This window comes from Dermacentor variabilis, chromosome 4 (genome assembly GCF_050947875.1).
Source record: "Dermacentor variabilis isolate Ectoservices chromosome 4, ASM5094787v1, whole genome shotgun sequence".
Lineage (NCBI taxonomy): Eukaryota > Metazoa > Arthropoda > Arachnida > Ixodida > Ixodidae > Dermacentor > Dermacentor variabilis.
Window position 1 is genome coordinate 51,717,402 of NC_134571.1, and position 22,757 is coordinate 51,740,158.

A 22,757-nucleotide genomic window follows, 5' to 3' on the forward strand; every position below is an offset into this window, starting at 1 on the left:
GCGTAGAAATGAGAATGGCTGCGAAGCCGCGAAACCTGCTCCTGGTGCTCCTTCCGTACCATTATCAAGGTGATGCGCTGTCGCTTCGGGTTTGTGACCAGGCAAATCAGTTGCTTGCAATCAGCTTGTTTTTTGAGGGCACTGCTTTATGATGTAGGTGGGAGCGCAGTGACGTGGCATTTCTGATATTTCGCGGAGTTTCCTAACCAGTCGGAAAAATTAGTACGCCATTAGTTCCTTGCTGAAAACACTACAATTATATGTCATTTGGGAATGCCTACAAATGCCTCATTGATACTTTGATAACTAGAACAGTACTTCTCGAGTTAGATAATTAATTACAATTACCTATATAAGTCTCAGTAACGAAAAAGTTACTGGCGGCTACTTCACTGTACTGGAAACAATATACACTAGGTTTTCTTCGAGTAACGCAATGGTTCCTTTTTAAAGAATTCGTGCATGATTGTTCGAACACCCTTGTATAATTCACTCAATAACCAAAATGACGCCACGCCGGATTCACTCGAAATCAGAATCAACAGCAGTCATGCGCAGCAGCGCTTATACTTGGGCTCACAGAAAGAGAGAGAGATAGAGAGAGAGCCTGCAGTTCCTCCGGAAAGGCGAAGCAGTATTAGTGATAGCGAAGCATACAATTACTTGAAGGTTGATTACACCACCAAGAGACGCCAGATTCTTGGTGGTGCGAGAAGACTCAGGCTGTGAATTGAACTTCCTACTATGATGTCTTGTAAATACTCATATAAGGCCCTCACTTCAATGAACAATACTTCGAGGTCACACGAAGTTTCTTCAAGTGCAACTGTTATTAAAGTGATATATATATATATATATATATATATATATATATATATATATGGTCTAGAAAAGCTGGTCGGTCACCAGCCTCCCCTCCTCCCCCCCCCCACCGGGAAAATTGAAAACTTCCCGCCTATGGGCACAGAAACTGGGCTTAGCTGAGGCTAAGCGGCGTTAGCTCCTCCACACCGGCTACAGTGTACTACAATATTTTCTGTAAATCGGCGTGGCTACGAATGGCTGTCCACGCGGCCGAGCGCGTATGCAGTACGGTGGCTATATGCGGGCAAGATGCCGTAGTAGCCGTACCTAGAAGGTAATCTGCTGCGGGCGCATAAATGGGCGAGCCGTGATGGCTGGTCGCTTCACGTGCGCTGTTTTCCCGCGTGCCTAGTGTTGGAGATCACGTGATCTCCAGTGTGGCCACACGTTGAAAAAAAAATTGGAGGACGCTTCGCCTTTAAGAACGCGATAGCATTCAAAGATCCCTGACTGCTTGCCACGCTTCCCGGCAACTACAGCTTATGTAACTGTAATGTTTACTGGGAAACGCTGGCGGCGAACGCTGTGCACGAAGGTATGGTTTCTAGAATATTCTAGGGACCACAACGAAGGCGAGCTTTCTCGTAGAAACGCGGCCTCTTGCGTGGGCCGCGATAGGCGGAGGCGAGCGCCATCTGGAAGTGTTGCAGGAAATCAGGTGCGCCGCTTTATGGCCTTTGAGAGGCCATCGCCGCTCTGTAAATGGTAGAAACGCTGGAAGATGGGTTTGTGTTTTGTTTCCGCGTAACAGAATTATGTTTTCTTGTATATCCAAATTACAGACTGACGCTATCATGTCTGTAGGTTGTGTGTAAGTCGTACTTTACGATTTTTCTTATCTATTTTGCCTTGAGAAATTCAGTAACTTCCTTGCGTTACATGGAGGCCCTGAGTGGTTGAGTATGCGTGATTCTAAATGATTTTTGCCAAAACGACGGTCCACGCTGGACGCCGACGCCGGATTTTATGTGACACGGGGCCCTTATCGCTATCGCGTTTAAAGAGGCAGCCCGAAGCGTTGGCTCCGAGCGCATCAAACCAGCGTTGTGACAGCGTGTGCGCGGTCATCGAGTGAGATCTGTCCACGTTTATCTGTGCGCGCGAGACAAAATACTTATCAATATAATTAGTAAACAAATGTTTACTGCAGTTTATCGGCCGATAAAACTACGAACCCTCAAATTTTGGGCGATACTAACACTCTTTATTGACCTAACAATTTGAGCTATAAGTACGATCTTGCTGCTAAATTTGGGCAAAAACACCGCAGCGGCGAAGCGGTACCGCGGTGCGCACATAAAATTTTAAAGGTGTGCAGGCGAAGACGCCGTGTTTGGCCTTTGGTTCGACGACGGCCTTCCTCAGATTTACATACATTGGTCTCGAAGGCCATACTGAGAATGCCGGAAGTGTCTGCATACATTAAATGTATTCAAGCGACAACATGCTAATGACTAGAACCAACCAGAACTTTGCGCCATGACAAAAACCTTTTCCTATTTTTTATTCTTGCATTACGCAAGAAAATCGTGTTTGGAATTTCGACGCTTACCTTTGAATGACAAAAGGAATCTTAAAGGCTATGCATTTGCTAGCTGTGAGCGCCGAAAGTATTTGCAGAACAGAAACACGTTGTTGTTGCCAGGCTCTGAATATTATTTATTTGTGAAACAGCCGATATCAGTCGATCCAATCCAATTTCGGACACAAGTTAAAACATGTTTCGGTTGTTGCTATGTGAAACAAGCGGCGTGCTCTGTCTGACGCAAATATATAACTGTGCGCACGCGCTTAGCTGTTTCCACATTTGAAAATGTGCGCGATGCACAAGTGTTAGTCGGTCTTTTAGCAAAGTGCACATATCTAATGTTTGTTGAAAGCTTTTTCAATTCTCCCATCTTAACAAAAGTACCGGCGTGACAAGCGGACGAGTCGTCGTCAGGAGCTGGCACAATGGCCACAAGGCGATCGTGTAGGCTGCTTAGTAAGAAAGACATTACTCCAGCATCGGGGCCGAAATCAAGCAATGAAGATATGGATATTGACAGCGATGAAAAGTACGTATCGAGTTGTTCTTCGTCAGAGGACGAATACATGCCCCCGAAAAAACAAGACTCCACGGATGAGTTTGAGGATGATGTTCCGGCAAAAAAAATTAAGCACAAAGATCTTCAACCCACGCGCGTTTCAGAAAGTTCTGCCGATGAGCCTTTCGAGCTCGAATGTTTAGAAGTCGATTTGTCTGAAGGTGGAACATCAAGCGATGAGTTTGACGAGAACGTCAGAGCTGACACCAAAAAAAGCACTGAAAAGATGGCCGGGCCCAAGAAGAAATCCATGCAGAAGATAAGGATACCGAAACTGGCACAGATAAAAAGAGCTACTAACATGACTCTGAACACTCGGATTTCCAATAACAATCTTTCTGAAAGAAGGCATCAGTTGGAAAGTTTACCTGGTTCCAGTAAGGTTCTCGTGTGCGAGTTGAAAAAGCACAACCCGGCTGACTCTACCAATCAAGGCACTGCAGCGCTGTCAACTCATGTGGACAAAGTCATAATGAAAGAACGTGTAGGTGATGGCAAGCCTTCTGAATCCTTAAAAGACGTTATCAGTGCTATGCTGCTTGAAAATGAACCAGAGGCCTCTTGCTCTTATACTGTAAATGACGCACCAAAGTCGGGACAGCGTAAGTCTAAAAAGACTGCAAAGAATTCATTAGTATCCTCTGCAAAACAGTCTGCTTCATGTCAGGATGCACGGTCTCCAGTCAAAACTAGAAGCAGGCAGTTTCAAGATGTGAAGACAGCCAAGTCCATGTTGTCACCTGTAAAAAGTGGAAGGAAGGCTGGCAAAACTAGCAACACAACAGAAACTCAAGCAAAAGCGGCACCAAAGAAGTTGCCAGAGATAAAGAAACAACAAGTGAGAGGAAAGAAAACTAGGCCACAAAGAGCCAAGTTCGAGAACAATGAGAGCTCAAGTGAATCTGATTGGGAAGAAGTCCCCGAAGGAGCCGACCTTGACAGCTATGCACCGGTTGTTCCTGAAAACGGAATCACAATTACACTAAAGGAGCCTGTGATGACTGGAAAGCACAAGAAAGCCAAATTTGATCCAGTGGCAGAGATGAGACGCCGCATCAATAGAGTGCGCAAGGAAGTCCACAGCCTGAAACACAAGGTGCATCTTCTCTGTCTCCTGGCACACGGACTAAGGTTAAACAGCCTTATCCTGGACCAAACTCTGCAGGCTGTTGCACTGTCTTTGCTTCCTTCTGAATTCTTGGCATACTCTGGCAAAACAGTCACACTTCTGGATGTTGAGCGCATGTCTAGACTGTTCACCAAAGTGTTTGTGTGCACGCTTGGCACTCGCACTGGCTGCCATGCCTTACATGATGATCTTACAGTGGCACTAACAACCAAAATCGCTCAGAATGCACGAGATTACGCACTTCTGTTTTTGGTCATTGTAAGGTGCCTGCAGATTGAAGCTCGTTTATGCATGTCCCTGTACCCTGTGCCTCTTGATGCTGTGCAGTTGTTGAAGACTGACACGAAACCTGGAAGAAAAAGTGCCGAGCTCAAAGCACCTTCCAAAAAGAAGGCTCAAAAGGTGCACAGTGAGCCTGATGAAGCAGACAGCGACTTTGAAGTCGAGAAACCAAAGAAGGCAACAGGGAAGAAAAAAGTTCATGACGTCTCATCAAACAAAAAGACTGGGAAGGAAGGAAAGACTGGCAAAGGAAATGGTGAAAAATTTGGGCAAAGTTTAAGTGACAGCATTGAGCACTGGGTTGAAATATTCACTCCAAAAGATTCAAAGTGGATTGCAGTTGATGTAGTTCATGGATCAGTTGGCAGCATAACTGAGAGTAATATTCAAGAACCATTGTACTACATTCTCAGCTTTGATGACAACAACAAGGTGAAAGACATTACAAAGAAATATGCCTCAGGTTGGTTAACATCTGTGAAAAAGAAGAGGATTGATCCGAAGTGGTGGGAAGAGTCTTTAAAGCCTTTTAGGCCCACTGACAGTGAGCGAGAGCGTGTGGAAAATACGCAAATACAGTCAAAGCTTCAACGGCAGCCAATGCCTGGAAGCATTGCCGAGTAAGTTTGCTGCTTGTTTTGTGTCCCGCAGTATCGCTGTCAAATACCCTAAAGTTGCGATCAGCTTAGAATGTCCTATGAGCAAAACTTGCTTGTGCAGAACCACAGACAATTTAAAGCCGTCAGGCCTATAGCTCTTGAGGTTTTCATGACCTGCACACTAGATATGCAAGGTGAAATATAATTCAATTGTGCCTGAATGAAGCACAGCTACTTGCTAATGTATAAGTAAAGTTTGCCAGTCTTCTTCCAGGCTGGCCAAACAAAATGGGCCATCTCTAGATTAGTGAAACCCTACAAGAGCCGTGGAGATATCTGCTTTATGTTGCTTATGAGCACTTTATCCATCAAATTTTATGGGCAATCACTTGTGGTATAATGCTGTTGGCCTACTCCATTCTTACTGATTTCTACTGAAACCAGTCTTTAGGCATGCTTGTTGGCAGGTGTAGTTGCAATCTTGCTTTTTCACAGACTGATTGGATAGGAGCATTGTATCATCAATGATTCCTTGTTGCTACGGGAAGGCATTGATTGTGCTGAATATTGCATGATGCAACAGGGGAAGTATTGTGCAAAGTGATCGATCAACCATATGGCCCTAGAACCCAAGTAAGTTTATTTTATCCTTGTTGGCGTGCTGTATTGTGGGCTTCAATTGTTGCTAGAAAAACCAGCAAATCTACGCAGTAGTCAAGTTCATGACTTGTGTGCATCTCAGTCATTGTAGCTGAGAAGCATTAATCCTTTGCCTTGGGTTTCCACAGTCAGGCAGTAATGTACTGAATGATTTGTCATCACATGATCTTGTAAATGCTCCTGTAAAAGGATGTCTGGAAGCCTGATGTGTGTCCCATGTCCACACAGGTTCAAGAACCATCCTCTGTATGCACTAAAGCGTCACCTGCTCAAGTTTGAGGCCATCTATCCATCAGATGCCCCAACTCTTGGGTTTGTACGAGGAGAGCCTGTTTATGCTAGGGAGTGCATTCACACTCTGCGCTCAAGGGAAACTTGGCTTCGAGAAGCGCGAATGGTGCGTGTCAAGGAGCAGCCATACAAAGTTGTCAAGGCCAGGCCAAAGTATGACAAGGTATGGAGAAGTGTATGTTCATTACTGGAAACAGAATGTTTAGGCATAAGAAAAGCATCACTATAATCTTTGTTCGAGGCACTGAAATATTTTAATGCTCAACAGAACGCTAATTTTGGCCACGCGGCGCTTTAATACAAAATACATATCCATTGTTGACAATATCTCATAAAACAGATGACAGACACACGGTGATCAAGCATGGCAATAATGTGGCCTCACAACTGCTAGTGCTTTGCCACATGATTGCTTCAGCTTTTAGCAGCTATTGTTGCCTGGCATCTCATCATCGGCTAAAGAGATGCGACTTCTCTTGTGTATACAATGTTAGACTAACAATGCAGCTCATTATGGTGGTGCTATTGGTCATGAGAACACAAAACAGGCACTGACCAGGCACGCACTATACAGTTACATCCTTTCAACATACTGAGCGATTGGTGAAACAAAGCTGGTGTGCTGAACCGTTACAGGTAGTCTGAAATATGGGCCAGTGTGAACTTGGCCACACAATGGCCAAATTCACATGGTATCTTGGCGCACTGAATGTGACACCGTGCTACCAAAACTGTCCACGTAGTCACACTGCTTGCATAGTACCACGCAACAGCAGATTGGCATGTTGAAGTTCAATGAAGGACAGCAGAGACATTTCAGTAAAACTTCATTTGGGCCTAGTTGGTACATAATTCTGAACTTAATGTTACAGCGCAAAAACCTAAGACAAACCACAAGAAGAAAAAAAAGTGTGTCGTGTCTTTCTTTTTGTGGTTCGTCTTAGGTGTTTGCGCTGTAACGTTAAGTTCAGACAGCAGAGAAACAGCATAAAACGCACAAGTGTGCAGTGGAGCAGGCAACCATCTGTTACAGCTTGGCCAAATGTATCTGTTACTACGGCAGCTGAAAACCAGGATTGCCTCATTGCAGCACTGGTGTGTTGGCTTTATAAATGTCCCCTACACAGGGCTTCCTTATTGGTGCAAAATTCAGTATTAAATGAAGCACAACAGACGACAGAATGTGTCAGTCATTTGTGTCTGTGGCTTACTTATGGGGTTATGTTTTAATAAATGCAGCTCTCTGGGCAGATACTTAAGGAGCAGCCCCTGGAGTTGTTTGGCCACTGGCAGACGGAGCCATACATGCCACCCATTGCCTTCAATGGCAAGGTGCCCCGTAACGAGTGGGGCAACGTGGAGCTCTTCAAAAGCTGCATGCTCCCTATTGGCACCGTACATCTGAGAGGTTAGTGACATGTGAATATCTTGTGCAAACTGTGTGCGGCTTAGCCATTCCTAAGAGCTCAGTAGTGAAAAGCTTTGCTTTTGGGGAGGTTTTAGTTCCCTAGTATCTTGCATCTTGAGGCTAAAGCCAAATCTTGATTTAATGAAGACAGATGTAAGAAATTGGATAGAACGGATATAATGAAGTATAGAATTGACGGCACATGCATTCGTCAGATATGATTGGTGACATTAATGGCATGAGCAATTTATCCTATGATTGGTGGCTGGTGGGTAATTATCGATGATATGTTTTATGTAATGATTATTATGAAGTGTGGCACAGATCCGGTGGCAAATACTACCCAAGTTGACGTCAAAGTGGTTCACTGAAAACCAGCATATACCTAGTGGCAAATACAATCGACTTTCATTACAGGTGTGTAAGTGTGCCTAAGAACCAAAGACAAAAGAAAGAACAAGACGCATAGCATATCCTGATGCCTCTGGAAACCCACCTGTCTTTTCTAATGGGTAGAGATGTACCACAAACTGGCGCTCAGTTGTTCGTATGGGTTCTCATCTCGAAAAAGGGCTATAGATATTTGCGAGGGCCTCCAGTTGCCCCTTATCCTCCACCACAGCTTTGGTGAAATAGTCGAGCATCTGTCGCTGCTGTGGGAGGCAGACGAGTGCTGCTGCTAGGTAACTAGTGGTAAAATAGGTAATAGCAGGCATGTATATTTACACGCCTGCAATGCTGGACCATCTCGCCCAGCTAGTTGAGTTCCCTTAATTTGACCTGGATGGGACCGCCGAAGTCGATCAAATTATAGTAAACAAAGTGCAGAAAAAAGAAAAAAGAACTGCTGAATTATTTGGCACTATTTGCCTGATTCCAACACGCCTCCGAATTAAACGCATGCCCCAAAGTAGAAATATCCTCAAAGTAGAAAACTAATGTAGAAATGCTGCAGCTCGTCCTCCTCCTTATAGAATTTGTCAAGGGAACAAATACATGAATAATAACTGCATTGCAATTGCTAAAGTTGCTGCAAACTAAATTTTGAACTCTACGCACTGTCAAGACAAGTAAAATGTCCCAAAAATTGTGCCCGAAATTACTGATACCAATGCTTTCATGTCTTTCTTTTGTCTATTTAATAAGTAAAGAAAATGTCGTACCAACTTTAGAACTATATCAGTTTAAAATCAGCAAAGCAGTGCATGCCGTTGATATGAAGAATGTAAAGGCCGTGAAATGAAGAAGTTGAGTCTGTAACTGACTCCTTTACGTCATCGTCCGACACGAATCGGGTTCCCTTGAGCTGTCTGTTCAATTGCCCCAAGTTGTGGAACTCGCAAGGCGACAGGTCTGGGCTGTAGCGGATGTTGCAGTCTTTCCCACTTTGCCAGTTTTGTGTTAACCACATCAATGACTTGGGGACGGGCATTGTCGTGGAGCAACATTACCCCATTCGTCAATTTTTCACGTCGTTTGTTCTTGATTGCTACATGCAGCTGATCCGACGCTTCGCAATATCGGAAATCATTCATAGTCTCTCCTGGTTTAGCAAATTCGGTCAGTAATGGCCCCTGATGATCGAAAAAAAAAAGTCAACACTTTTCTGGCGGAAATGACAGCTTTTGCTTTCTTTGGGGGTCGTGAATTCGTATGTTTCCACTGTAAGCATTGCCGTTGTGTTTCAGGCTCGTAATAGTGGCCCCATGATTCGTCCCCGACAACAACTGCAGACAAAAAGTCATCACCTTCATTGTGATACCAGATAATATGAGTCAAGGCAGCGCTGAACCTCTCCGTCTTCTGATGGTGATTAAAAATCTTGGGCATCCATTGCGCACACAAGAGCCGATAACCGAGATGTTCATGAATTATAATGTGAACTTATCTGTGACTGATGCTCACACGCTCTGCCAGTTCATCGATGCTTATCCTCCATTCTTGTCTAATCAGCTCATCAACCTTTGCAATTGCATTGGGGGTGATTGCACGGTGGCCTTGGCCCATTCTTGGATCGTCCTTGCAACTTTCACGTCCTTCTTTTAACTGTTTCCTCCAATGCTTCACAGTGGCCAATAAAATGCAATGTTCAACATACACGGCAACTAATTTCTTTTTGGGAAACACCTTCAGCTGTCAAAAACCTCACGACACCACGCTGTTCAGCTTTTGGAGCGTCCATTATGTCAAGCACACAACCATGTTCAACCCAGTGTATGGGAGCATTAAGGAACGTTTATCCTCACACCTGCGTGTCACTTTTCTAAGAGAGGTGCCCGAGTGCTACGCGCATGCCTCGCAGATAATAGACCGAACCATTATTGTGCGGATTGGCTTGGCTCACTTTCATTTGACTCGCCCTTGTACATTAGAAATGCGAAGGTACAATGGAGTATACAAATGCGAAGATACAGCTTGATAAAGAACAAAAAAGTGTCACGGGAAACAAAGTTCACTGCACGTATACACAAAACCGCGCAACAAGATATTTATACTGAAAGGGGGTTTATTGCAGCTCATTCAAGGGATCGCAAGTAGCTTTTGATCACGAGTTCTAGCCCTTCGCATCAGCAGCCCGAGCTCGGGTCTCGCGCCGCAGCGGTGGCAGTCCGCACAGCGCCACATGCATATTCCCCACTACAATTGTCTCCGCGGTGAAGAAGAGCCATCCTGGCGACCTTAAGTGATGACACGATAAGGGGGACATGGTACGGCTTCAGGCGGCTGATGTGAACCGTCTTGCAGCCACGGCGGCACTTGTACAAAGGTGGCGTCACCAGTTTGACCACTGTAGGATTTGTGGTCGGTTAACTTTGCTGGCGTCGCCGGCTCTCCGAAGACGCGCATTGTTGGCTCTCTAAAGCTACTCGTCGCAGCGGGCTGGGAAGGGTTTGAAGGTCGCTGCCCCCGCAGGTCGTTCGAAACAGCTGCAGAGGGCTGGGAAAGGTTTGCAGATCAGTACCCCTGCAGGCCGATCGTAACACCACATAATTCACAGGCGATATACACGTGACGATCCGGTACAGACCGTGATATTTTGGACCCAGCTTTAGGCTAAGGCCTGGAGCTTGGAAGGGCAGCTGAAGCCAGACATGAGAGTCCACGGTGAAGGACTGTGTGGGCTGATCATTGTCATGGCGATCTTTATGGATTCCTTAGGTATCCGACATGAATGAGCAAGCCAGTTGGCGGCACTCTTCAGCATGGCCAGCAACTTCGGAAAGACCAGTGAATTCAGCGGCATCCGGAAGATACAGTAGTACGGTGTCGAGGGTAGTGGATGGTTAACGTCCATAAAGAAGAAAAAACTGTGAGAAGCCTGTGGTAGCCTGAGCGGTGGTATTATATGCGTACGTCACAAAAGGGAGGACGTCGTCCCAATTGGAATGATCAGACGCAACGTACATGGTGAGCATGTCACCAAGAGTGCAGTTGACTCGTTCCGTTAGACCGTTAGTCTGTGGGTGATATGCCGTAGTGGTGCGGTGAATAGTGCGACATGCAGCGAGTACCTCATTAATAACTTTGGACAAGAAGACACGACCTGCATCGCTGAGCAGTTCTTGCGGTGTGCCGTACCATAAGATGAATGCGGCGACGTCACGAGCAGCAGTTTTGGCATATCTTGTGAGGTGGTCTACTGCGACAATTATCCAACAATTTCCATTAGCAGTGCGTGGAAGAAGCCCATAAAGGTCAATGCCAACCCAGTCAAAAGGACATGCAGGACACGGTAAAGGTTGCAGAGGGCCTGTCGTATGAGGAGATGTCTGCACATGACCGAATGCTGCACATGACCGAATGTATTTGTGGACATAAGAGGACATGCCGCGCCGGTAGTACTGCTGGCGGAGCCACTCATTGGTTTTCAGGACACCAGCATGAGCGTGTTGTGGGTCAGCATGGAAATACGTGCACATGTTGGAATGCAAATGGCGAGGGATGACTAGCAGCCATTTGCAACCATCTGGCTGATAGTTTCGGTGGCTCAAGATGGCGTCCCGTAGCACGAAATAGGTGGCTTGGAGATGAAGGGCCGAGGGCATGTAGCCGTTGAAGAACTGTTGAGAATGTCAGTGAGAGACTCAATCCACGGATTTTTTCTCTGTTCAGACGGCATGCCAGTAACAGCAAGCGTAGCAACCGGGCGCTCCATGGATGAGGGTGGTGTTTCGTCGGATCACATGGGCGATCGGGAAAGCGCATCTGCATCAGAATGTTGATGCCCGGAGTGATAGATGACGCGAATGTCAAATTCTTGGAGCCGAAGAGCCCAACATCCAAGACGCCCCAGCAGGTCTTTCAGTGACGCAAGCCAGCAGAGCGCGTGGTGGTTGAACGGATGGCAGTCGAACGTCTAACGGATGGCCATTCAAGTAAGGGCGAAATTTGTTCAAAGCCCAAACTATAGCTAAACATTCTTTTTCTGTGACAGAATAATTGGTTTCTGCCTTTGTCAGGGCACGACTCGCACATGCAACCACATATTCCAGAAAGCCAGGCTTGCGTTGTGCAAGTACAGCTCCAAGACCAACGCCGCTGGCATTGGTCTTGTAGCCGATCGCAAGTCCAAAGAAGAAAAGAATTCGGCACCATGTAGACAATCCAGGGCGTCATCTATGCCCAGTAGAGAATAGACATCTTTTCGTGCAATCTTGTTGAGACGACGATAGTACACACAGAAACGAATCGAGCTATCTTTTTCTCAACGAGTACTACGGGAGACGACCAAGGACTGCAGGATGGCTTGATAATACCACGTTCAAGCATGTCTTCAACTTGCTCGGTGATGACACGACGCTCAGTAGATGACACGCAGTACAGATGCTGGCGTAATGGTGCGTGATGTCCCGTATCAATGTGGTGAGAGACGGTACTTGTGCGGCCTAATGATGCTTGGTTCCAGTCAAAAGAGGCGTTAAAATCATTTAAAAGAGTAATTAGCCACTCACATTGTTTCGGCTCGAGGTCATCGGCAATAGAGCGACAAAAAATATCCGGTGCTACTCGGTTAGATGGCACATGGGGTGTCAGTGCTGTTACATTGGCAGTATCCACGTCGTCGGCAACAGGGAAATGCACAATAACGTCAGCGTCCACAGTCTGGATGGTACCAATAGTCTCGCCACAGTGCAAAGCGAAGGTGTACGAATTTGGGTTAGAAATCAGTATTTCTGCAGCACCATGGTGAACCGTGAGGAGGGTGAAAGGCAACTATATAGGCTGGCGGCAACTGAAGACAGCAGCGGGTGCAAACATTGCTTCGGCAAGCGATGCACATGAAAGAGGGACAAATATAGCACTGTGAGGAGGAAGGTCAGTATCTGAAGCGGCACACATCCTCCTAACATTGTGAACTTGAAAGTCGTGAGATGGCAAATCGCACAAAACGGAGAACTGCACCTCAGCACGTGCACAGTCAATGACGGCATGATGGCGTGACAGAAAATCCCAACCGAGAATCACAATAAGCAATAATATCGCAAGCAATAATACTGAAGGTCACTTCCTGTAATGCACGGCAAAGTTTCTCACTAATCACAGATACAGCAGCACCTGTATCGACGAGCGCAAGACATTTGATGCCATCAACAGACACTTCAATAACGTTAGCGGGGGAAAAACGAGGACTTTGATGTTCCGACGATGACGCAGTTCGTGCCTCAGGAACTGCGGAAATCAGTTTTCCACCTCAGTAGTACTGGCACTGGGGCTACGACGCATGGGTGAGCACCAACAAGGGGAAGGCGAGCGACGAGTACCATAGAGCTGTGAATGCGGAGCTGGTATGTCATCAGCAGCGTAGCATTCCGGTGGCGGCCGTTGAGGCATACGGAATGGTCAGAAGCCGGAGCTGGGTGGTCGCTGGATGCCCACGAAGGCCAGCAAATGCTGGCGGTAGAAGCGCGCTACATGTCCCAGGGTACCGCAGGTGTAGCATATTAGGCGGTTGTTAGCAGTGCGCCAAGGATTTGTACCCTGCTGCTGTGCACTGAAAAAGGGAGCTGCCGGCTGGCAAGGCAAAGGCAGAGGAGAGAACACCGGTGGGCGAGGCGCTGAAGGCGGAGGAGGGAACCCCAGCAGACGACGCACCCATACAATGGCTTCAGCATACGTCAGAGGCACGCGCGACCACAGGAGCTGGCTGACACGAAGGTGGAAGAGCTTCGGTCACTTGCTCTTGAATCATCTGTCGGATCGTTGGAGCCAAATATTGAGAAGGCTTCTCCGTGGTCGGCAAAATCGAGAGCTGACGTGCGACCTCCTCGTTCACAAATTCTTTTATTTTCGTCAGCAAAGTTGTTTGGTTGTCGCCAATAATCAATGCTGCTAGCAAATCTTCCATAGGCTGTGGGCGCCGAGCTAAAATGCATTGTTTCCGTAGCTCGTCAAAACTTTGGCACAAATTGATAACTTCGGCCCACGGTATGCGGATCCTTCGCTAACAACATTTGAAAGGCATCCTCATCAATGCCTTTCATAATGTGTTTTATCTTGTCCTGTTCTGGCATTGACGAACTCATGCATTTACACATGCCAATGACATCTTCAATCTAATTTCTGAAAGTTTCACCAGGATGTTGCGCACGCCCCCGTAAGCATTGTTCAGCACGAAGCTTGCGCACAGCGGGGCGCCCGAACACTTCTGCGAAACCTGTCTTGAATGTGCTCCATGTTGTGAAATCGTGTTCGTGGTTTCAGAACCAGAGGTTCGCGACGCCGGTTAAGTAAAACAGCACGTTGTGCAACTTGGTGGCGTCGTCCCACTTGTTATGCTGGCTCACCCGTTCGTACGATGACAACCAATCCTCCATATCATCATCATCGGTGCTGCTAAAGATGGCAGGATCACGCTGGCACAACACACCAGTAACGATGACCGCCAAAGGCTTTGGTGCATCTTCCTGGGTGGTTTCATCAGGCATGGTCGCAGCAGTGGGTAGTGTCTGGCTTCGGAGTTCCAGTTTTCGAGATTACCCAGCACCTCCACCAAATGAAAGGGGGTTTATTGCAGCGCGCTCGAGGGATCGCAAGTAGCTTTTTATCACAAGTCCTAGTCCTTCACATCAGCAGCCCGAGCTCGGGTCTTGCGCCCGCAGCGGTGGCAGTCCGCACCGCGCCACATGCATATTCCCCACTACAATACGTATAAGTCTCCAATAAATCTACCTTAGAATAAGTCACTGTATGTTTTGCGTTGAAGAAGGCAAATAAATATGTTGGACAATCATAGAGTCACAGATCACAGAATACTAAGGCACGATCCCCCACCTCCCTGCACTCCCCCCAATGTATCGCGCACAGCAGAAGGCGGCGCACTTCCTTCTCGCTTTTCTCCCTTGCGCACACAGGACTGACCTACCATCGTCGGCTCACTCGTGCCTCCCCCCCTAAGCTTTTACTCCCACATACAGCATGCGGCGTGCAGTCACGATGTTATCGCCCTTGGACTTCATATGGAACATGAGGGTGATTGTGACTGCAGGATTGCACCTGGAGTATCCATACAATTGTTATCGCAATAATATAATAAGAGCACCCAGCAACTGAAGCATCCCATAGCCCTCTACTTGCCGTAACGAAATTGAACATTCACCATGCGGCAGTTCACTGCGTCGCAACAAATCTCTCTCTCTCCCTCTCTCTCTTGGGGGGGGGGGGGTGCATTGAAATGAAAAAAAGAATGAAAAGGAAAGCATGTTGGCCCACAGAGAACCATACGCATACTGCTTCGTATCCTACACCGACGATACAAGACTTTGGGAGAGGTTGCGCTCAAGCAAATGCGATGCGGTCCGTCAAGTCCCCACGATGATGGCGGCGAGTGACCATTGTTTCTTTTACTCGTCTGCTAGCCAGAAAGCATCCAAAACTCTGCCAGGCGAAAATCCACTCGGCCAGGCAAAAACAAACGCACACTGAAGGGTGCCGTGCGGTGGTCGGGACAGCACGAGAAAAACGCATGTGGCTGACTCTGGCAGCTCGCGGGTAGTGAGAACAAGAAAATTGAAGAGGCTCAATGTGGGTCCTCGCGAATAAAAGTCAAAGTAGAAAAATAAATAAGAACGCAGTTATCTTTGTGGGCTTTAGTCTCTTGAGATGGATGCTTTGGCGCAGGTGAAAAAAAAAGTTGATATTCTTTTCTATGACATGGACTGCACGAATCAACCACCGCAAATCTTCATCTCATTGGACCTCGCTCACTGCGTGCTTTGTCAACTTGTCTGATAGTGTGTTGATTCAGCTTGTCTCGTTGTATGGTCTGATGTACGACTTTAGAATAAAGTTATGCACCTTTGGCGTCATATTTTTATAACAGTAAACCCACAAAGTTCCAGAATTGAACATCTAAAGCATGACTTTGTAAATGTCAATGCACCTTTCACATCAAAAGTTTGAGATCTTTGTACCCATAAAGTTTCGGAAGTGAAACCTATGCACTCTGTAGATTACGCAGCCTCCTAGAGATGAAGCGACGAGCCAGCTCGCCATCAAAACACCTTTCAAACATTGTGCTCGGATGGGGTTCCTTACGTTATGTGACTCCCGGCGCATGGGCATTGCCGTGAAATCCAGCCCGAGTTTGCAATGTTCGCGCTGAAATGTCTCTTCAAGTGTGAAAAAGACATTCTAGACAAAATCCTGAATGATTTCTAGTGCCAGGGGTTGTTTTGGTCGGCGGTGCATGACAGTACGAAAAATTTTCAAGGGAGGGTAGGCTGAAGCCCCATAAGCACCCCCCTCCCACTGGCTGCGCCCCTGCTACCTAGTGATCCAAGTTGGCGTGAAATAGGTTAGGCACAGACATAGAGACATACCGCAAACTAGGTGAGGTTCTCAAAGAATGCTAATACCGTTAAAAACATTTGGTTAGCCTAGCTTTATTTCAGTGAATATTCTATTGCTATAAAAAACAAAAATGCAAACTTCAAGGCAATACAAAGTTACAACAAAGTACATATTTGCTTGCTCGCAGCTCAAAATATGTGTTCTGCTCAGAAAAACATCAATTACTCAGCAAGAGAAATTTGAAATGGCACATCCTCAATGTACCGTGCTCAGCGATTGAAAAACAATACTCTGAGCTGCCGGTGATTTCTTACGCCATCGCTGAGCTCCCTGGACACCAAGCTTATTAATTACGGTATATGATAAAAGGCAAGAGCATTGGCAGCACATTACGACTCTATTTAGTCCCCCAGGGATTACCTAGCGCTTTCCTGTGGAGCAAGAAGCGCCGGCCACTATGTAGTGAGAAATCATGTTTCAATCACTGTACATTGCATTCTGGCGAATAGCTTGCAGCATGCCATCATCATAACTTTTCGTTCATGTTACCTCTCGCCCACATTATGCACACCTACTGAAGATTTCACACATAGTTCTTTGCTTTGCATAAACTACAAACTGAGCCAGAATTCTGTGACAGTTGGCAACCCAGGACTTATTGATATCGCTTTGATTTACCTGTATATTTATTTCCTTACTTGCTGAAATTTTGTATACAAATTGATAAAACACTGTTCAGACTGTGATCCTGTAGCTTTGGGCCTGATTACAAAAATGTCACTAAGGCAACTTTGAAACTCTAGCACAAAGCAGCTTCAAGACAGAAACAACAGTCATTGTCAATTGTAATGTTGATTGCTGCACTTTTGTATTGTTTCATAACGAAAAAGAAGAGGTAAGGAATGAATACATGGACACAAGAGAAAAGAAGTGGACAACACGAATGCCATTCATTCATTCATTCATTCATTCATTCACTGATTCATTCATTCATTCATTCTTCACTGACTGAAAAATTATTAGTGGCCAATGCTGCAACGCTAGCGTGTATATATGTGCTGGGAATTTCTCTTGGTTTTTGACACGTGATAATGTTCAGCTATTACTTTATGTGCTAATTGGCATGCTAAATTTTAATGCATATGAAAAAAATTATTTATGCACCTTCTATGTGAAATTATTGAAGGTATGAGATGCATAGCCATTGAATCATTGGTCAGTTGACATTGCAGCAATACTAAAAATACTAAATCTCAGTGTTTGTGCTGAAGCGTGTCAGATGTGCCTGCAAACATAATAAATCGTAAACAGCCACATTTATTATTTTGTTGTGTGTGTGTGTGTGTGTGTGTGTGGGTGTGTGTGGGTGTGTGTGTGTGTGTGTGTGTGTGTGTGTGTGTGTGTGTGTGTGTGTGTGTGTGTGTGTGTGTGTGTGTGTGTGTGTGTGTGTGTGTGTGTGTGTGTATATATACATGGGGCCATAGGCATTGAAGAAGAGAGTGATTGCAAAATGACAGCTAAATACAAAATTGCATGAGTGGCAACGATGAACTTGCTGCTGCCTATGCATTGTCAGATAAAGTGTTTCAGAGACTATGAATTGTCATTTATTATGTATATGTACACTCAAGAAATGCAAGGGTTACAAAATAGACGTTATCTATTACTTTGCAAAAACCATGGTTATCATTAGTAGCAACTTCTGTATGAAGATGGTTTCATTCTTAAGTTGGGGCTGCGAGGAAGAAAATACTGAAAAAAATTTTCATATGCCGTGATTCAATTTCTACCTTAAAATGATGTTGAATGCAATGGGACATATACTGAAGTAATGGAATTAATTCCTCACCTAGCACAGGGTGACAGTACAACTTATGGAAGAAAGTTAAGTGGGATATTTTGTTATGAGAATCAGATTCTTCATAGATCTTGTGTCCCATTGTGTGCCAACTGTACATACAAGCAGCAGCTACTCACAGCATACTTGTGACAATTCTCATGCAGCTCCTGGACTGGCTCGTGTAGCTGCAAAGCTGAACATCGATTGCGTTCCTGCCGTCGTTGGCTTCGAAGGTCACTGCCGTGGTGTCCATCCAGTGTAAGTGCTGTGTGCAAGGCAATGTCACCAATTTGTTTGAAACTCATCTTATGTTGTACTGCTACAATGAACAGTGCAGCACTTGGCACACTCATTCTCAGCAGAATATAATTCAACAGACAAGATGGTAACACAAAAGAATGAAAGCATGCCATGTGCCTGGCATTGCGTCTTCATTCTTTGTGCCCATCTCAGTCACTGAGTTGTTCTGCATAAAAACGAATGGGAACTACTTGCCCATTTATCCGTTCTCTCCTTTGGCACCTTTCACTCTTCCATTGGTTCACAAGCCCAAACTAAGCCAAATGGCTGTTGTTTCTTTAGGTTTGATGGGTGGGTCGTGTGTGAAGAGTTCAAAGAAACACTGATGGCTGCTTGGGAGGAAGAACAGGCTAACATCAGCAACCGCGAAGAAGAGGTATGTGTTGGGTATTTCCTTGACTTTGCTAATTGGACTAACTAGTAGTGCATTCACAAGCTTCATAAAAGTTAACAGGGGAGTGCATACCACTTGGTACAGGCAGAACACTCTTGCAAGCAGCTATCACACTCTCGTATTTGGTAGGTTCAGCAGACTCACATCCTGATCGCACTTGTGCGTGCCACTAGTCTACTGCCAGGCCATAAATGAATGCGCATGCGCATGAGGCTGCACATTCCGTCATTTTCAGAAGCTGTGCAGTGGTTACGGTAGCAGACGACACGCAAGCATGATTAGGGAGTGAGTCTGCTAACCTACAAACTACGAGAGTACGCCAGGCACTCACCACAGTACTCTGCCTGTGTCGAGTGGCACACACTTCCGTGTTTAAAGTATTTCAGTATATATTTCATTTTCATATTTTGTTCATGGCTAACTCTGTCAAGCATCAGTGCTGGCCGCATGTTGAATTTGGTGTGGCTGACAAAAGGATCGTGTCAAGGTACATGCAAGTGAAATGTCACTTCTGGAAAACAACTCTTAATGGTATACCGTATGCTGTGTTTACATAACATTCTTTCATTTATGCTTAGTCTTTTTGAAGGCTGCCTCATAGAAAACATAGTTAAAGGGTTCCTGAATGAACTGTAAGTGTTTAAAATTGTGATTTTGGGTAACACTAAGAAAAGTTCTTCTCTATACATCAAGACCTCGCTGTAACAAAGCTAAAGAAAGATATTGTCTGCCGTCATGGCCAACATTGGTCGATGGGGTGAGAGTTGTTGCCAGCTAAGCTGAAGCCCATGCGTCCACCTAGCATCCACACTGCCAAAGTTTCCTTCAGCAGTATGATGGTGATGCCACTAAGGTAACTCTTAGCCTTGACCTCTTGAGGAGTGTGAAGCAGCCACAAGCAAAGTATGCACAGAGGATGAGTGCTGAAGAAGAACGCAAGCAAGCGGAAAGCGACAGAAGATGCTGTCTTCAAGCAGCCCAGTCTCGAAGCGCAAAAGAGAACATTGGAGGACCAAGTGGCGGTCAGCAAGGCATTGCTCACTAGTGCTAAGGAGATGATCAACGCCATCATCAAGCAAAAAGACATGAACAAGGTAGAAAGTGGCCGCGTGCTTTTAACAACAGGACATACAAACCTTGAGCAGGCACTTAAAAAACTCGAACTCAAAAAGCAAATGATCAAAAAGGCAAAGCATTGATGTCTAGCCATGTATAAGCTGTTGTTAGCCTTGTTGAGATGCCGTTTCTTGAACCTCGACCGGCGTTACTATCGGGTAGCGTGGCGTTGTCGGCGGGCTGCAGGCGTCCGGTATACCATGGCGATCAGGCAGGGACGAGACGATTTCTAGTGCGAAACTTGCACTGTTTATCCAATGGATGGTGAAGGATGTAAAAGAAGAGAATGAATGAATTGAAAAGTACATTGCGGGGTGCCTTAAGTTGGCCCACTAATATCGTAGGCGGTATCTTGCTCACGTCAACGTCACGTGACATGCATTAAGTCCCCCTCATTTCTTTTCGGCTGCTCCCACTTTCCTGGGCGATGTTGCACGTCCCCGTTGGTGCTTTGCAGCTGCTCCCACTTTCCTATGCGACGTTGTACTTGCTTGCCTCCGCTGGTGGTAGCCCGCGGGTCCGGAATGGGTGGCTGATCCTTTCTTCGGGCGATGTTGGTTCGCGGAAAGGGTCTCCCTGGAGTCAGACAATTTGGGGAAAGGGTCCCTCCTAGAGTCGCACAGTTTGTGAAAAGGGTTCCCCCCTTGGTCACACACATGCAAAGGGGTCTGTAAACACTGCGGGGCGTCCGCCAGACCGGCAACAGCACGAGACAACCATAGCAAATTAGGAATCCATCCTCCGTCTTGGTTGAGCAGGGTCTTTCGAGCCTCCTTTTTACCTGAGGTGTCACACGCCAACCATAACAGCTTATAGTCATGTGCAAGAGCAGCTTGGTTTTTAGGGTATCTAGTCATAGTCTAGTCAGCTGCTACTCATGTGCAAGTCTAGTCATCTAGACTAGTCCAGTGAAACGCTACTCATGTGTAAGTCACTTTGAAGTACAAATATATTTGTTTGCATTTTTATACCAACCTTTTCTTTGGTCTGTGTTCATTTGCTTGGTCCTATCAATATTCTAAGCAATTTGATCGACCTGCTCAGCAGGTTAGAACAAATTGAAATGTACCGTGTGGATTTTTGTAGGATTCAATGGGCACTGGTTTGCAGGACCTTGGTCACTGAAGCTAAAACAAGATTACACCAAATTAGTTTTGTGCACGGAGCTTTAAAAACAATTGACCTCAATGGTTTTATGGCTTGTACTGTAGCTATGTCACATTGCTGGAGTTGGTTCTGAATAACTGCTGTAAGTATTCACACCTTTTTGTTTTCTGTTCCAAAAGTAAGCTTTCTTCTACATTAGACTGCGCCAAATTTAGTATTCGGTGCTCCAAAATGGAGTTATTTTTCTCCGCAGCCTGCTCCAAATTTGAATTTTCCTACTCCAAAACTAAGATTTTCCTGCTCCAAAAATTGCTCCAAAAATTGCTCCAAATCCTACTTCAGCTGTTGCACCTCTGCATAATGGATTCGATTGATTCTGGGTGAATGTTGCATATTTTACATGTTGCATGTTGCTCTTTCTTCCAGAAACGACTGAAAAGAGTGTATGGAAACTGGAAGAAGCTAATCAGAGGAGTTCTCATCAAGGAAAAGTTGCGGATGAAGTACATGAATGACGACTAATGTAGTGTTGAGGATTTTTGTTGTCATTTGGCAGTCATATCTACCTCAGTTATTTGTGCTTGTGTGCTTTGCTTTATGCACTCATTAATCACTGCTACCACACCGATGTAAATTATGTACATATATAACTTCATGTTAAATACTAGTTGGAGCTCTTTATAGTAAAGGGATTTAAAGTACAATAAAGTTATTGTTTCCATGAAGTGTTTGTTCCTCGCGTAGAGACAACAACGTAAACAATCTGTAGACAATGGTACCGTGAACATGCGAGCCAAATATGATCGTGTAAAAGATAATGGGGAACATTAACATTGTGCTTTTTATGTCTGAATTATTGCTAAGTCATTTTCAAAGATTTCTTTAGGAATAGAGCATTTACTAAAAGGCATTGTATTCACTTCTGTGTTTGAAGAAAAGTTGTTACTAGCAGGGCCTCTCTAAACTCTAAGGGGTAACCAAACAGCAGCACTAACTGCTAAACTGTTTGCATTTATGAGGCAGGAAAGGGTTAATTTCTGCCAGAGAAAATCAAGACCAAGGTTCAATTTCTTGAATTTCACATCCAAACCACAGCGTTGCCATAGGAATGTTATGTCATGGATGTTAAAGTGTTTTCTTGTATATTTGTCATTTTAGCACATAAAACATCTCAATAAATTTTCTAGGTTGTGTATTTCGTCATTTTAGCAATGTGGTTCTTACTTTTTATTGAATATTTGTCGATCTGTAGACGAGGCTCCTGTGAACGTGTGAGCCAAATATTTTTGCATTGCATGCAGCTGGTAACTTACAATCTTGTGTGTCAAAAACAGTCAAAAATTGCAATGGTGATGTCTCAGTTTATTTCTTCTGTACAGTGAATGACTACAAAAGTTGCTTGGCCTAATATTTGCTGACCTTCTAATCCACTGCAATTTTTATTATAACTACTTCACTAGCTTTCTAGCAGACACTTCCAAAATCTGACATCGCAAGATGTGGCGCAAGGGCCAATAATGGCAAAAAGTGCCAATCAGTGGTCTAATTTAATCACTGGTTTGATCAATGATAAATAGTAAATGTGCGGATGTATCATGGCTGTATAGAGGCCAAAAACTATTGTTGTAAAGTGGGTAAAGTACAGTAGAACCTCTTTACCACGTTCCTGTTACACACATTTTCCTGGCGCCAATTCTCACAATCGAGAACAAAAAAAAAATGACTCACTAGAGTTATACTCATTTTTTTAACGGTTCATACGTTCCCGGAAAACACTATATTTTGACACCAACATTCAGTACATCGCTAAACTGTGATCGTATGATATGTTTTCCGGCTTCTAGATCCCATGTAAACAAGAAAATGCACAAGGTGCGTGTGATCAACAGT

General features: G+C 45.1%; 1 protein-coding gene across 1 annotated transcript; it reads left to right on the plus strand.

The window, feature by feature from the left end:
- Window positions 1–2,560: 2,560 nt before the first annotated feature.
- Xpc (DNA repair protein complementing XP-C cells homolog) lies at window positions 2,561–22,068 on the plus strand. The gene is made up of 6 exons (XM_075689035.1): window positions 2,561–4,982; window positions 5,850–6,075; window positions 7,152–7,320; window positions 18,115–18,208; window positions 18,533–18,626; window positions 21,294–22,068. Exons 1-6 carry the CDS (start codon window positions 2,818–2,820, stop codon window positions 21,387–21,389), a joined length of 2,844 nt encoding a protein of 947 aa, XP_075545150.1. The 5' UTR covers window positions 2,561–2,817; the 3' UTR covers window positions 21,390–22,068.
- Window positions 22,069–22,757: the final 689 nt, after the last annotated feature.

Excerpts from the sequence above, each read along its gene's own strand:
- Xpc (XM_075689035.1), top strand. The coding sequence starts at position 2,818 with ATGGCCACAAGGCGATCGTGTAGGCTGCTTAGTAAGAAAGACATTACT. Across the intron at positions 6,076-7,151 it reads CCAGGCCAAAGTATGACAAG|CTCTCTGGGCAGATACTTAA; the intron begins GTATGGAGAAGT and ends TAATAAATGCAG. Across the intron at positions 18,209-18,532 it reads TGCCGTGGTGTCCATCCAGT|GTTTGATGGGTGGGTCGTGT; the intron begins GTAAGTGCTGTG and ends TTGTTTCTTTAG.